This window comes from Cetorhinus maximus, chromosome 25 (genome assembly GCF_964194155.1).
Source record: "Cetorhinus maximus chromosome 25, sCetMax3.hap1.1, whole genome shotgun sequence".
Classification (NCBI taxonomy): domain Eukaryota; kingdom Metazoa; phylum Chordata; class Chondrichthyes; order Lamniformes; family Cetorhinidae; genus Cetorhinus; species Cetorhinus maximus.
The window spans coordinates 24,701,585-24,717,325 of NC_135903.1; the positions used below are offsets into that span (position 1 = coordinate 24,701,585).

Here is a 15,741-nt window from a genome sequence, read left to right on the forward strand (position 1 = left end):
ATGCAAAGCAGCACAAGTTCATAGCATCCAATACTGATGCAAAGCCATCCTGTTTATTAATGTAGATGTTGCTAAATTTGAGCTTAATACTCCAAATAATCTGTATGGCACAGTTATTAGATGCATATATCTATTTGCAGAATAAATTGGTTAGTATGAAGTGTGCCGCCATAAATTAATAAAATCTGTTTGAAGTATCCACAAATCAGTTGTCAAATTCTGGCCCTGTGTTTTAAATCACCACAAACTGCGCTGAACGGTTGTAGTTGCCCAGCAACAGTTGTTCTAAACTGCCCAGTTTTGATTTTGCTTTCTCTGGTCTTGTTCATCAATGTGTTATTTTTAAATCCCTTTTCAAAATATTGAGATATTAAGGAAGCATGGTTATTTGGAGAAAATATCATGCAAATCGAGTCATTAACCATGTGCAACATAATGCCGTTACTTAGTGATGTATGATGTGAACATTCTGTGACCACATCTGCACCTGAAAAAAACTTGTCTTGATTTCTTAAAATTTCTCTCTCTTCCCTCATTTAGAAAAAAAAATCTCTGCTCCTTTATATTTCTTCGTACCAAGCAGCATCCTCCTTTTGAGGTGACAAGGAAGTGGCCTGTTTACTTGGAGGCTACTAAAAACGTTGCTGTAGAATCAGTCAGCAGGAGAAGCAGGAGAACAGGCTGGAGCAATTCACCTCCTGAATTTTGAGCCTTGCTTCTATGGCAAAATGGTGAGTTGCCATCTGGATTGGAGACCAAACGTATTAGGAATTGAAGGTGGGACTGTGACGAGGTGCAGTGACATCCTGTGCTGACCTATTGCATTAAAGTGCAGAAAGTCATGCAGTTAATCTGATGCAAAACATACTTAACCTAACAACCGGAGTGGCAGTCTTATTAGAAGGTTTCTCTGAATTGGAAGTTCTTGTTTACGGTGTCAATTTAGCGGGCTCAAAGTTTAAACGCAACAATAAACTTTCCAGGTATAATAACAATACCCCTTGCAGGAACATGTACAAGAACAGAGAGTACTCTCTGTCTGGGAGGCAAACAGCTGAATAGAAAGGCTTCACTTTATCATGCAGGTTGTTTTTGTGGTACAATGATGCCCTTTTATACAAACTGTTAGAGTATTTGGCAAAGAAATCTAAAAGATTTGCCAAATACTTTGAAACAAAATTGAATCTCCTTATCTTCTGTGAGGAAATACAACACATGATAATCTACAATTGGCTTTGTCCCCAGATGAAGGAGCAGAGAAATCAGCCAGGACACCCATTCCTGAACAATATTCCAGTGGCATTCCCTCTCCTGCTAGCAATTTTAGATGTGTGAATGGTGAGAACAGGATTCAACTAAGCATTAATGCCCTCCTGCCCAATGTTTGATTACTCTGTTGATGGTCAATGCTGGGATCCCACATGAAGACTGGCCATTTGGCCATTGCTTGTGTAGTATAAAGGGTTAACAGATGGGATATGCTAATGTATGATGCAGATGATGATGTATCACTGACATCAATCAGTTATGTGTTAGACTCTCTATCTCTCTCTCTCTAGGTTAGAACACCATGCCTAGGAGCAACATGCCTACTCTGGAACCTGTTTAGATGTAGTACTAATAAACAAGTATTAAGCTTGTAGAGTATGATTGCAGTCTGTCTACTAACCAAGTACCATGCCTAGGGTCCAAGATAGAACTTCTATACGAACATGCGAACATATATATATTCGTATAGAAGGACCATCTCAGAACAGCCTGTGTAGCAATAGTTAAGCTTAAACAGTACCATTAGGAAGGTAGGGGAAAATTAGTTGGAGGGGAACAGATTTTATTGCTTTAACATCAGCTGAAAGCTTACCGCTATCTGTGCTATCATCACCATAACAACGCAGAGTAAAAATATTCTCCGGCCCCAAATGCCAGTACATCCTTCAGACTTTCACTTTACAGTACACAAAACTGTAGCAGATAGCTGTGGTACAGTAAAAGAAGATTCACTTAAAAAATAAATAAATAATAATTAAGGAGTTACTTTACAACTGGAAATACGCAGTTCTATCGAATTTGTAATAATAACGCTGGATTGATATGCTGTGAACTATGGGCTGATAGGAGATATTGTTGTGACCAGGTGAGAAGCAGTGAACTGGATCGCCTCTATTCAGCCTCCTCAGTTGGTCACAACAAAAGTTTAAATTTCTTTTCCACGAGGAAAAGCCTTTTCTGAATCCAAATGTTTTTACTATTTAATAAGGAGCCAATCAAACTAGGTTTTATTGAGTTAAAGAAAGAGCAAATTTATTAGTCACTGAGAGAAAAAATAATAAAAATGCGATGTCATACGCACACACACATACGTATATATATATATGTATATATTAGAAATAAGGGAAGTTAGAGCCCAATAGAAAAACATAAAAAGGTACATGGTTAAGTGTCCTTTGATTATCCTTAAGGCGTAGAATTGTTATTGAGGTGTAGATTGTTAAATATTGTGGCTGATTTAGGTTAGCCAGATGGATACAGTCAGATGTAGAGGATGTTGCAATTCTTACGAGATCTTGGTTCGTTAGTAGATTTATGGTACGTTGATTTCTCGAACCGGTTATTTCACTTGTTCCAAAAGAGAGAGAGAGAGAGAGCTCTTCAGCGTTTCTCTTCTGCTGAAGTCTCTTGCAAAAAAATCCCCGCTCTGATGACCTGCCTCTGGCTTAGCCAGTTCTTAAAGCTTTGCTGGCTGTATATCCCAGAGAAACTCGATTAGCATGGCTGCTGTAATCACTGTGTTATTGAACAGGTAATCACTGTGTTATTGAACAGGTAATCACATTTTTGATGTCTCATCTCAGAAAGTTTTGGCGAGTTTCAAGGTAATGTGAAAGCCAACAGTAGACGAGTACACTCCTCCGGGGGGGTTTAAGTGTCTATCCCCATGTAGGTGGAGTGCAAGTTGTTTGTTCTGGTTGGCTAGCAGTCACCCATTGTCTTGATAAGATTACAGTTTATTAAAACCCAGCACTTCACATTAATATCTCTTCCTTAGGCAGTGATGAATTTCGATGGATCTGTAAATCACCGGAAATGTCCCTCTCTTCACACTCCCCTGAGGGTGTCTTTGTTTGCTTTTGTCACCTTCACCTTGGAAAGTGGCCTTGCATTTTTAAGCAGTTAGTTCTGTCTCATTTCAAATTGCAAAATTTCCAGTCGGTTGAAAGTTTGAAAACCATTTTTTTCAAAAATAAAGTGTATAGCTTTGTGACAATATAACAATTAAACAGAAAGGCCCAAGATCCTAATCCATTTTGAGTGATATTTGCTGCTCTCAACCAGAGCAGCTGTTGATGTTGTTTACTGGATACGTAAGGCACGTATCAGTTACGGATATTGGGCTGAATTTTGAGCTCCTGCTGGGGCTGGTCGGAGATGGGCGTGAGCTAAAAATAGCCCCACCAGCTGGCATGCCAATTTTCTGACTCCATCCTGCTTCCGGGCCATTTTTACGGGAGTTGGATGGATGGGGGGGGGGTTGGTTGCTGCAGTGGGTGGAGCCCACCCACATACAGTGGGGGCCAGTTGGGTACTTGGGGATGTCTATTTCATATACTGGTGGCATGGTTGCTGGCTTCTAGTTTGCGTGGCCTACCTTATCAATAGAGACTGTAGTCTTACTCTGCCTCAAACGGTTTATTAATATAAGATAGGCTGCAGACTAGGTATGTCTCTCATGAGTCTGGTCAATAAAATATAATATTCCCACTATTGTTTATTTATGGAACTCCTGCAAGATGCAAAAATGTTCCTTGTAACCTCTGACTCCCCTTTGATATTCAAACAAACTCTCAGCTTATCTAAAAATTCAAATGTTAGTTCTAACCTATTTACTTGTACCTCCAGCTTAACACCTCTCTCTTTTTTCATGTTCCCAATCCCAGACAACTTGACTCCTATTCAGCTCTGCGCATGCGCACACACATATTTGCAGAATAACACAATGTTCCCCAAAATATTAGAAGAAATAACATCCATTCTCACACTAGCACATGAGAGCTGATGTCACTTCATACATTACCATAACTATTCTATTAACCCATTACACTACACCCCCACCCAATTATTCTATCAACTTCTTAACAATGACGTTAAACTACATTTAGGCCAGGATTTTCTGTTTGTTGGATGGGCGCAGTGGGCAGGCCCAGGAGCGGCTGGGAAAAGGACCGCTGCCCGCGATCGGCCCCCAACCGCTAAAACACTCGGCGCTGCCTGGGTGAGGGCAGGAGGAGGGCGAGCGCGGAAGTCTGCGCATGCGCACGGGCTAAAAGCTCCCTGAGGGCACAGAGCTGCCTCAGGGAGCTGAGGAATTGGAGAAACAAAAATAAAGGTTTAAAAGATGATATAAACATGTCCCAACATGTGAATCAGTCACATGAAAAGAGTCACGTTTAAAATGAAGTTGAAAATTTTTTCCGTTGTTAAAAAAAATTTACCATTGGAAGCCTCATCCTGCCCATGGGTGAGATTTCGTAAAAACTGCAAAGGCCCCCTGGCCTATTCGCCCACCTGCCAACCGAACGGCTGAGCAGGCAGCGAAAAATACAAATTAATCACTTGCTTAAGGACCTTAATAGGCCTTTTATTTGTCGCCGGGCGGGTTGCCGACTCTCATGTGTGCCTGACGACCGAAAGATCGCGAGGCTGCGCGATGACGTCGGGATGATCGCCCGACATCATCGAGTGTCATTTTACGTCCGATCGGGTCAGGCGCAAGCCCACCCGATGAAAATAAAATCCTGCTCTCAAACTATTCACATTGCATTTCTGTAACTCTCTTTCACCACTATAGATTCTGCCCAACTCCTACCCTTCCCCTGCTGCTCCCACCCCCAAGTCACTGTATTGAGGGATTCAGTCTCCCACTGTGCTCCTGTCTCTTTGGGAAGTCATCTTGGAGACATGCAGTGCTCCTCTTTTCCTCGGAGGACTTCATCACCAGCGAAATGCAGGATTGCTGGTAATCTGAGTGTAGGCTTTAGGATCACTGAATTGTAAGGACCGTGGATCCTTTTCAGAGAAAGGCTGATCCAACAGAGAAGACTGAAAGACTGCAACACTTGAACTCTCTTGAACTAGAAGAGAAGAAATTAGGACTCGTTCAGGAATCTTCTGCTTCCTCGAAATACACTGAGGAAAGATCTGAGAAGATGATGAAGGATCTCCAACTCCAAAGAAGATTTTCACAGTCATATCATTCTCTGCTGTATCAAAGGTGAGAAAGGTTTTGAAGATCTCACATTCTAACCAATTTGGATGCCGAAGAATGATAATATTCCTGTAGGCATTGTAGGAAATGAAGAAGAGATGATTTCCTGATGATATTTTGGAAAGGATGTTCACATTCTGTAGGCAGTGGTAACATTGCCACACTTTGCTCTGTGAGAGGTTGCTCCACCGTAGGCAATGGGAAGAATCTTTGAGGGTATGAAGATAAGGCAACACCATTTTGAACATTGGGATGAATCTCGAAGATGATATGAAGATGAACTTCCTGTATAGGATTCAGAAGCTGTAGAAGCTCCGAAGATTCTGCCTTGGCTTCTGTTCTGAAGGGCAGCTGTAGTGGGAAGAAGATTTTCAGCTGAAACTATTCACCCAAGGTAACAGATGCTACCAGCTCTCTGACAGTGAGATCCTCTATAAACTCAAACATGGAGTCAAGCATGTTGCTGTCCCTGGACAACACTTCCTGGTTAACCAGTGATACACAATGCATTGCATTGCGAGGTTCAGCGGGACGACACTCTGAATGCTGCTCTGCTGCAGTAAACACAGCAGACTCCTCAAAACAAAAACAACAGAGGCTTCTTAAGGTTTGGCTGTAGATTGGGATAACATATCAGCCTCTAGGACTTAAACTTCCAGTGGATCACTCGGTGCTACAATGGCCTCTTCTTCATTACCGCCTTCAGGAAAGAGACAACCCAAGTTCGAGAGGTCTTCTTGTGGATAGGCAGTGTCTGCCACAGTGCCTCTGGCCTAACTCAATATGTGCTCAGGTTCTACTGAATGGTGTCTCTGTGTTGGAGAGGAAATCACTGCTCAATGAATAAACCTCACCAACTGCTGTAGACTGAAAATCCACGCAGGTTCTACATAAAACTTTGGAAATTCTGCCATGAAAGGGATCCAGTTGTCCAAACTCAGGTCATCCTCTGGTTTTTCCAGAATACCCAGTGTACACCAACTTCTCCACTCCATAAGGATGTGCGTTGATTGTGAACAACATAGAGGGAATCAGCAATTTATCACTCCTTGTAGCAAAGAGGGGCAATTAGCCAACCTTTATCGGAAAGTTTGTGCCACCTAGACCTTGCAATTTAATATCTGACGGATGGAGGGGTATTAAGTGAAGCCAGTCTAGATGATTAGCAGTATGTTAACGCCAGCTCCAGTACCATATTTAAAGTTGGTGTCAAAGGCTTTAGTTTGCACAGTAACTGACCAATGGCCCTGATTAAAACCGTTTACTTCCCCTAGAAAATCCTTAATTTTGTCTCTGTCATTATTTCAAATTTTTTGGATGGAGTGTATCTCATGAGTATTCTCTTGGCTTCTTCTTCTATTAAAGTTGTTGGACTTTACAGAAGCACTTGAAATGTCTAGTCTTCCTGTACAGGTAGCACTTTATGCTGCCTGCTGGGAAATCTTGGCATCTGTGTTGTTCCACAACATAAGCATCTCAAAATGGCTGCTGTGGGTTTAACCGCCCTTTTGCCCCATTTAGTGGGCTTTTGAGTGGGTGGGGCCACTGCCTTAGGGCCTACCCAGTTAAGGGAGTCACCTAGAGCCTTGGAGTCGTGACAAATTATAGCCCAGGTGATCTCTCTGAGTTCGGCACACCTCGCATATTGAACCATTTGATCTAGAGTGAGGTCATCCTTAGTCTGCAAAAATCTCAGAGCCTTTGATCACGGACCCCATGACGATGCGGTCGTTGATGAGTTCATCTTTCAATGCACTAAATCTGCAAGGGCTAGCTAGGCAATATAGGTCAGTAAGAAATAATTCAGCTGAATCCCCTAGACTTTGGGACCTTTGGTTAAAGTGCACTCACTCTATCACAAAATATGTGTTGAAGGCTTTGAGGATGGTGTCGAAGTCTGCAGAGGTCTCTTCACTCCTTGTCTCAAGAGTACATTGTCAGTGACCAGTCTTACAGCATAAAGGAATGGACTAACCTGTGCTTCTGCTATTTAGCATGAGGGCCCATTGCTGCTCGATATTGGAGCAAGTGTTTCTTCCATAACTCCCACTTTGGCCTCTCTATGGGCCCTTGAGACTTTTGAACAGGACGGGTAGGGGCAGTGACTGCTTACCGGGTATGGACATTGTTACCGCATTCCAGTTTGTCTCCTTCTTTGGAAGGTTTTTTAGATTCTTCCATGCACCAGGTTTTCTTGCACTTTCTTGCTGTGGTCCCGTCAATGGCACCAACCCTGGGTTAGATTGGTGTCAGCACCGCTGCTACCATGTTGCATATACTTGTGGCATGTTTGCTGGCATCGGGTATGCTTGGCCTATCTTATTTAAAGAGACTATAGTCTCACTCTGGTACTTGCTGCAGACTGGTTTATTTACATTATACATAAAATCGGTTACAGAGTAGGTATGTCTCTCATGAGTATAGTTCCTAGTGCCTAGCACATGACTGTTGATGTCATTGACACATCATGGTCTACATCACTCATTACCATAACTGTTCTATTAACCCATTACACTACAATGGCCTCCCAGCACCAGGTCAGAGGACTAGTAATCTAGGCAGGTCTAGAGGCCCACTCTGGTTGCCTGGGTGCAGGTGTAGCCACAGGCTGCCCTATAGAGGGGCTCCACTATACCAAACCCGCCCCGCCCGTTCCTTACCCCCCTCCGACAGTGGTGGTCTGGCTGCAAGATCCATTTTTAGTTTAAGATTTTAAAAAATCTATAAAGAAGGTGTCTCCATCTTGAAGAACCATCTCCCTTACTTACCGCTATGCTGCTCCTTTCATTCTAGAAGGCCTCTGATTGACCCTCCAGCTTCGAGAGCTCGTTCACCATCCTTAATTGGACAGTGAGCTCGTCTCCAGGCCAGTTAAGGGGCCAGCCTTATGAAAATCACAATGAGCGATCAATTTTCCCTCAGGAAAAGGTTTAGGACCCAGAGATTATCTTGACCTCTGTTTCCCAAACTGGGAGGGAAAATCCTGTTCACTGACTCTGGTTGCCATCTAGTGACCTCCTAGAAAATGCACATGTCTTTGCATCTGAGCTAAGGTCAGAATTAAGCTTGACCACAAGGACCCTCAACTGTTGAGTGGTTGCCAAAGCTCAACACTAAGGGTGGAATCATCCCAGATTTGCATAAAGTGCAGTAGCAGGTGGGAAAAAGGACGTTTTACCTGTTGGCCACAATAGTGGGTTTTTGTGCTGTATCATCCCAATCCCGCCTCATTGATCATGCATTCCCAGGAACCACGCCATTTCGCTGGCGAACAGCCTCCGATTCACCCGCCACACTGTCACCTCGTCACTTCCTCACACTGGGAGCCATATTTAAAATGCAGCCACGCGAACGCCTCTCAGTGCTTCCAGCCCAGGACTGCTGCACAGAAGACATGGCCCCGAAAGGCAAGAAGACTGCAGCCTCCCAATTCAGTGGCGCGTCCCTGGGACATCTCCGGACACCACTGGAGCTTGCTGCGCTGTCCTCTATCCCTGCTCTGGCCGTAGGAGGCCCATCATTGTCACCACTCTGGCTTGGGAGGTGGTGGCAGTGATGTTCAGTGCCAACGCTGCACAGAAGAGGTTCGCCGTCCAGTGAAGAAAGAGGATGAATGATCTCATCCCTGCCGCCAGGGTAAGGCTACCATCTCATCACTCAAAACTCTGACACTCACAAGCCCATCACACATTCACTGGTATCTCACTCACTGCCAGCTCAAGGGACATCACCACTTCACTCTCTCACACACACCCTCACATCTCCATCTGGCCTCATCTCCTCTGGAGACTGCCTCCTCAGTCCTCACCCTCTTGAGACCACTTGCACAGATCAACATGTGTCCCCTCACACACCCTGGGATTACCCCAACACCCCCCCCAAACATCTTCCCAGTAATGCCCTAGCTCTGCAGCCTCTTCCCATGCTTGAGGCCACTTCTCCCCCATCCCCAAGCAAGCCTTAGCCCTGCAGCTGTTGAAAGGCCACCCCCGCCTTATGGCTGGTCTTGTAAGTAGAGACCTGCCCGTGAGCCCCGCTAAAAGTGATGTGGTGCTGCTTGCAAAGCCTGGTGCTGATGATCATGAGTGCTGCCCAAAGCAAGGTAGGCAAACAAGCCTCAAAGTCTTGAGCAAAGTGCAGTTCGTCAGATGCATGTCACTTACATTCAGTTGTGAAAGACATCAGTGTGCAATCATGCCGATGTGCCTGGATGATTCAGCGTGGGGGAGATGAATCTGGCGAGCAGGGCTTATGCAAACATAGCAAAATGAAGTTCCTGATGTGCAGCGGCAGGTAAAGCGGCCTGCCATTGATGGGTGGAACGGACAATCGCAAACTGGTTTCACAGACCCTATTGTCCACTCATGACTCCCGCTGCCAATGGGCACAGAAAATTGTGCCCTAGGTTTCCCAATTGATTTTTTTTTAAAACCCCAATCAGGAAACCTGTGCTCGATTGCTCGGGCTCAGTGCTCTTGCAAACGCAGAAGTGAAGGATGACCATAGAACCATAACCCGCAAGAAGACGAGAGAAGACAACCAACAATTGATAAAAAGCAGCAAAAAATCAAGTACAATACTCACGATCAACAAAATGAAGAACACTTACTTCATCAGAAGACAGGGACAAAGTAGGTGTCGCTCGTGATTCAGCAGCTGAACTACTTAAAATTCTGGGGCTTCCACTTCTTGGGCTGGAGTCTTCACTCAGTGTGGATTCCTAAGTGCATAGAGATGGATTTGAATGATATTTAATTTATGGGTAAAATTGCAGTAAAGTTTCAAATCCTAATCCATGATTGAAAACAAATAAACATGAGGGGCTAGAAATTCGTCTTGGGTGCAATTACATCGATCGCCTATTATACATAATGCATGGGAACACCACCACTTGCAAGTTCCTCTCCAAGCCACACACCATCCTGACTTGGAAATATATCACCGTTCCTTCACTGTCACTGGGTCAAAATCTTGGAACTCCCCCTTCCTAACAGCACCTGTGGGTGTACCTACACCACATGGACTGCAGTGGTTCAAGAAGGCAGTTCACCACCGCCTTTCTCAGGGAAATTAGGGATGGACAATAGATGCTGCCCGAGCCAACGATGTTCACATCCTGTGAAAGAATTCAAAAAATACATCCTGCCCAATATTCATTTCTATTGCAGTCAAGGGCATTGATTATTGCGTAAGAATGATGGACAATCCAGTACCACTCGTTTTGCACAAGAGAAATTTCTGCTTGAAGACTTTTACAATTACCAAAACAGCTTTTTAAAATATTTATTCATCATGGGATGTTGGCTAGGCTAGCATTTTTTGCCCATCCCTAATTGCCTTGTGAAGGTGGTGGTGAACTGCCTTCTTGAAGCGCTGCAGTCCATGTGGTGTAGGTATACCCACAGGTACTGTTAGGGAGTTCATTCCTTTTAGACTTTGTTGGGGTTGATACAACTGAATGGCTTGCTAGGTCATTTCAGAGGACAGTTAAGAGTCAACCATGTTGCTATGGATCTGGAGTCACTTGTAGGCCAGATCAGGTAAGGATGGCAGATTTCCTTCCCTAAAGGACATTAGTGAATCAGATGGGTTTTTACGACAACGGACAATGGTGCCATGGTCACCATTAGTGAGACTAATTTTTAAATCCAGATTTTTATTAATTGTATTTAAATTCCACTTGCTGCCATGGTGGGATTTGAAACCTTGTCCTCAGAGCATTTTCCTAGGCCTCTGGATTACTCATCCAGTGACCACTATGGCACCGCCTCCGCTAAACTAGACTAACACAACAGAGCACACTACAATAGATATTATATACCATCGATCAATTAGTCACATTTGAAGAAGAATGAAACTCTTTCATGTTACAGTGGTGCCTAAGGTCAATGTTCAATTTAAGGAATAACTGCACATTTTAAAATTAACATTCATTTTCTGTTTATTCCACTTTTGTGTTTACTTTCTCTTCCAATATTGTTCCTTCCTCTTTTCTCTTGATCACCTGCAAATTCCCCTCCAAGCCACACACAAGGAAAGCATTGGCTCCTTGCTGAAGAAAAAAATTCACAGATACCACTTGTCCTTTGGTACCTCACCAAGTATTATTTATTTGGGAGACCTGAAAGGGAATGTCAGCAGGCAATTCAACTGCAGGAGGTGTCATGCCTATGCCTTATTCTCCGCTCTGCTGATGTTTTCGATAGAGGTCAAAACAGGGGACTCTGTTCCAGTCTTGGAGAACTGAAATCGTCTGCAGGGCTCCACCACTGGCTGTAGTCAGGCAATTGGTCTTTCTGGTCTATGTTGCTGTAGTAAGCCTGGCCATCAGGAATCGCCATTAATAAATTAATGAAACCAGGGCAAAGAAGATGAAAAACTGCTGCAACTAACAGATAAGTTCAGAAGTTACAGCAACACACAATAAACTGACTAGCTGATATGCTCTTTGATTTCAAACTGTACATGGGGAGTCGGAACAAATTGTTGACTTGGAGGAGAGGGGATGATTCAGGACAAAGAAATCAATAAAAGTGTAACATTTTTAAAGTAAATATACCTTAACTACATTTCAAAATATATATTACTTTACAATATGTGGAAAAGACCCAGATTTAAAAAAAATTATACTTCCTGCCGTAAAGATCTGTACATAATTAATGAAGAAATAAAGAAATGGTGCATGAAGAATATAAAATATTTAGCTTTTGTTTCTGCACATTCCTCTTTGCTGTTCACACAACTTACAAGGAAATGGCTATGAGCTTCGGGAGGTCACCATTATGCATTCAAACGTTTACCAGAAGGTCACAGTCTGGACACAGTGACACATGTGCTATTGTGTACTGGCTGCACAATCCCTGCAAACTGGTCTACGTAGCTTAGAGGAAACTCCAACAGGCTAAGCCCCAGAGCTACAAGGTGAAGCTGGCTGAGTTTGATCAGTGTGGTGAACAGATTTATTGGAAATGCGAACCATGTCACGCCATTTCTAATACTTTAAGCTCCTGAGTGATACCAAACCACCACATTGTCCGTGACATTTTTAATGGCCTGCTGCCAAGTGCTCTTCTTCTTTGTCTCTGAGATGGACCAACACTTGTTTACTGTGGATTTGTATCTCTTTATTATATACTCTCTTTTCAAAGCCCTTGGAAATTAGTTGTTTTTTCTATACTTATCCAGACCTTTCAATGGCTGTTTCCACTTTGTTACTTCATTTTCAACAAATGCGCCTTTGAATTAAAGGGACAATTCCATCATCAGACATTTCTTTAAATGTATTCCTTCATTACAAATCAACAATTGGGTCCAGCGAAATTATTAGTCACTACTGCTGCCTTTTGTCACCAGATTATTTGTATTAATCAAATGGTTCATTTAACATGAATAATATCAACTAGCATCTGACTGCATTGCCTAACTTACAAAGGCAGAGAACCAGATCATTGGGTGCTGTTAGCTCAATGTTCTATCGCACATAGCCATCCAAATTGCTTCCACACTCAGAGCTCTGAATCTGCAGCCACACATTACTACATTGAGGGAGCAAAGTTAAACTGTTTACTTTAGCTACATCCACTTAAATGGATTCTTCCAGCCAAACGTTATTAGCCTGAATATGAAACTACTGTGAGCGAAACCCCTGCAGACTGTAGCATCTAATTCCTATTATAGTGCTTTTGCTCCACTGTTTGAGATTATTTACATGCCTTTGGAATCTATTAAAGTTTCTTAATTATGAATGCTAAGAGCTTTCAAACCTCAAGTGGTTTAGGGATGAACAGCTTTAAAGGAGCTGGATGGCATTCAGGAGTTGATAGAATATTTGTTATTACTAAGCCCACCAGATGCAAGGCGCCTCTTCAAGATTCTGATGCAAAGAGTAATATATAAAACTCATGACCTGGAAATTGAACTGCTTCTAAATTGGGGCACCATCAAGAGCAATGTCATGTGCTAATGGGGACGGTAGCAGGACTCTGGTAAATTGGTCCAATGGCTTCAATAGGATAGTACTGGCCAGCTATAGGGCATAATTCTTGGTCCCAGAGGATGCTCATTAGTTTGCTGGGTGGGAGAGTTCAGCAGGAGTGTGGGGTGGGAAAGCAATTGAAAGGGGACAAGCGGTAGAGGGCAAGAGACCCACGTTTTAATAGGGAGTCAGTAGAAGCACTTGTGGTCCTCCTGACTCCACAAAAGGGAAACTTACCTTTCAGCTTGTAGCCTGCAACAATCCCTTTAAAGATTGTGGATTGTCTTTTCTGAGCACCTGAACAAACTAACTTGTAGTCCAATTTAATTGGCCAAAGGCATGCTCAGGCATGTACTCTGGATGCCTACTGAATAACCCTAATCTTTAATGGTGGTTCACAGTTCCATCACACAATGAGCAACATGCCTCCCACCATAATGCATTCTTAGACACCTGTTTTACACCTTTAAAATGGGCATAGGGTCATCAAATTTCATGGTTCAGATGCCTAATGCAAGAATAATCACGAAAGGATATGGAGCGATATGTATAAAAGCCAGAGTGTGATGTTTATTTTTCACCACCTTCCAAGACAAAGTATCTGAACAAGGAGCAACAAGCAAGGAATAAACAGAACAAAATACAAAATAATTCAAATAATGGATAAGTGATATGAAATTCTTGAGTACTGCAGTCTAGAAATGATTGTTGACAATATAAGTGGATAATTGGTTAATGAGTTTGCATCATCTTTTGCTGACAAAAGCAGCCAATAACCCATTTATTTTAAGTACTTCTTCTAAAATAGCAGAACATTCAAATTCTAATTTGTCGATAGTAATTCTTCTGTTTATAATTCTTTGAATGAATGTGCAACACTTAGACAATTATACTGAGGGGTAAATAGGGTAGTGTTTATATAAGCTCCTTTCATTTTTAATGAAATTATGTTAATCTTTTCCAGAATACCTGTGAAAGCCATCGTGCTGCCAGAAAAATGGCTCCAGCTCCACCTGCACGGGTAAAATTTTTAGCTCGGTGGGCAGGCGCGTGCCCGACCCGACTGAGTGCAAAGTGACTCGTGCTGACGTTGGGTGTGTGTCCCGACCTCATTGCGCACTCGCGCAATATTTCAGTCGGTGGGCATGTGCCTGATTTGGCAGCATGGCTGCCGACAACTGAAAGGCCTATTAAGGCCATTAACAAGTCAATTAAAACAAATTTTTTGCTGCCTGTCCAACCTCACGGTTGGTGGGCAGGCGAAAAGGCCAAGCGCCCTTTGTACTTTTTTGGAAACCTCATCCACGGGCGGGATGAGGTTTGCAAAAGCAAATAAAAATCAAATAAAAACTTTATTTTTTCATTATTAACATGTCCTTGCTTATGTGGCAGAGGCACATGAGGGGACATGTTTCATTACATTTTTATTTTTAAAATTTTTATATATATATATATAGAGATATATCTCCATCTCCCTGAGGCAGCTCTGTGCCTCGGAGATTTTGTGGCGCACACTCACGTGCATGCGCGAGGATCACACTCGCCCGGCTCACACTCCTCCCCCCGCCTGCACAGGCAGTGCTCAGCGCTGCCACTCGCGTTTCATGCTGGACGAGCCTTAATTGGCCCACCAGCGTGAAACTGCTTTCCGGGACTGATTGCGGCTTCCCAACAGCCCCCGCCCGCCCCCACACACCGAGGTTAAAATTCTGCTCCATGTATTGCAGTGTGCTGCTTTAATTTCATTGGGCCATCTTAATTTTCTGTGGCCTTGTAAATTCCCCATGAAATATTTGTTATTACTCAGCCGCCCCCATTTGTTTCTAAGTGTTGCAGCAAAATCCTTGACTAGTGGATAGAAGAACATGTTCCTCAAATATAATTGAGTTTGTTAAACCAGAAACAAACAATTTCTGCTTAATACATCAATCCTTTGTCAATGTCAGAAATATATTATGCATCTCTTACCATGATGTATGTGTGCAAATGCTGGAGCCAGTGGTCCAGTTTTTACTGCTGCTATATATTAACCTGTTCCCTTTTGGATTTCTTCCCACTAAGCAGCCTCTCTCTAACTGTTTGACTGCTAACTGCTTTTATTCTTTGTTGATAGAATATTCTCATCCTAGCTGTCGTGCCCATGTAGAAAGAAAGGACTTGCATTTATATAGAATGTTTCATTTCGCAAATCTTTTGCAACCAATTAGTTACTTTCTCAACTGTACCCTTCATAGGACAAAGAGCAAAAGTTGACAATGCAGTTTTTCCTCAGCACCGCACCCTAATGTCTACCTAGGTTTGGAAATGGGGCTTGAAACTACGACCTGAAATTAAGCATTAACACGTTGCATGCCATGTAATATGGTCAGTGTGAAGCAATAACATTTAGCAATCAGAAAGAAGTTATTTAGAGGAAACAGTGAATGCTCAGTAGCCACGGATGCCAATCTTGTTTTGACTTCTTGTAGCACACAAAGTTAAGGGGCAGAGATGAGCTGTGAAA

The 15,741-nt window shown here is 42.9% G+C and overlaps 1 protein-coding gene across 1 annotated transcript in view; it reads right to left on the reverse strand.

The window, feature by feature from the left end:
• The window catches only part of samd14 (sterile alpha motif domain containing 14), a 229,110-nt gene that overhangs the window by 19,155 nt on the left and 194,214 nt on the right, over positions 1-15,741 (reverse strand). The window contains exon 8 of the mRNA XM_078529637.1: positions 9,873-9,983. Within this exon, the coding sequence (XP_078385763.1) occupies positions 9,873-9,983 (111 nt within the window). The remainder of the gene's footprint in view (positions 1-9,872; positions 9,984-15,741) is intronic.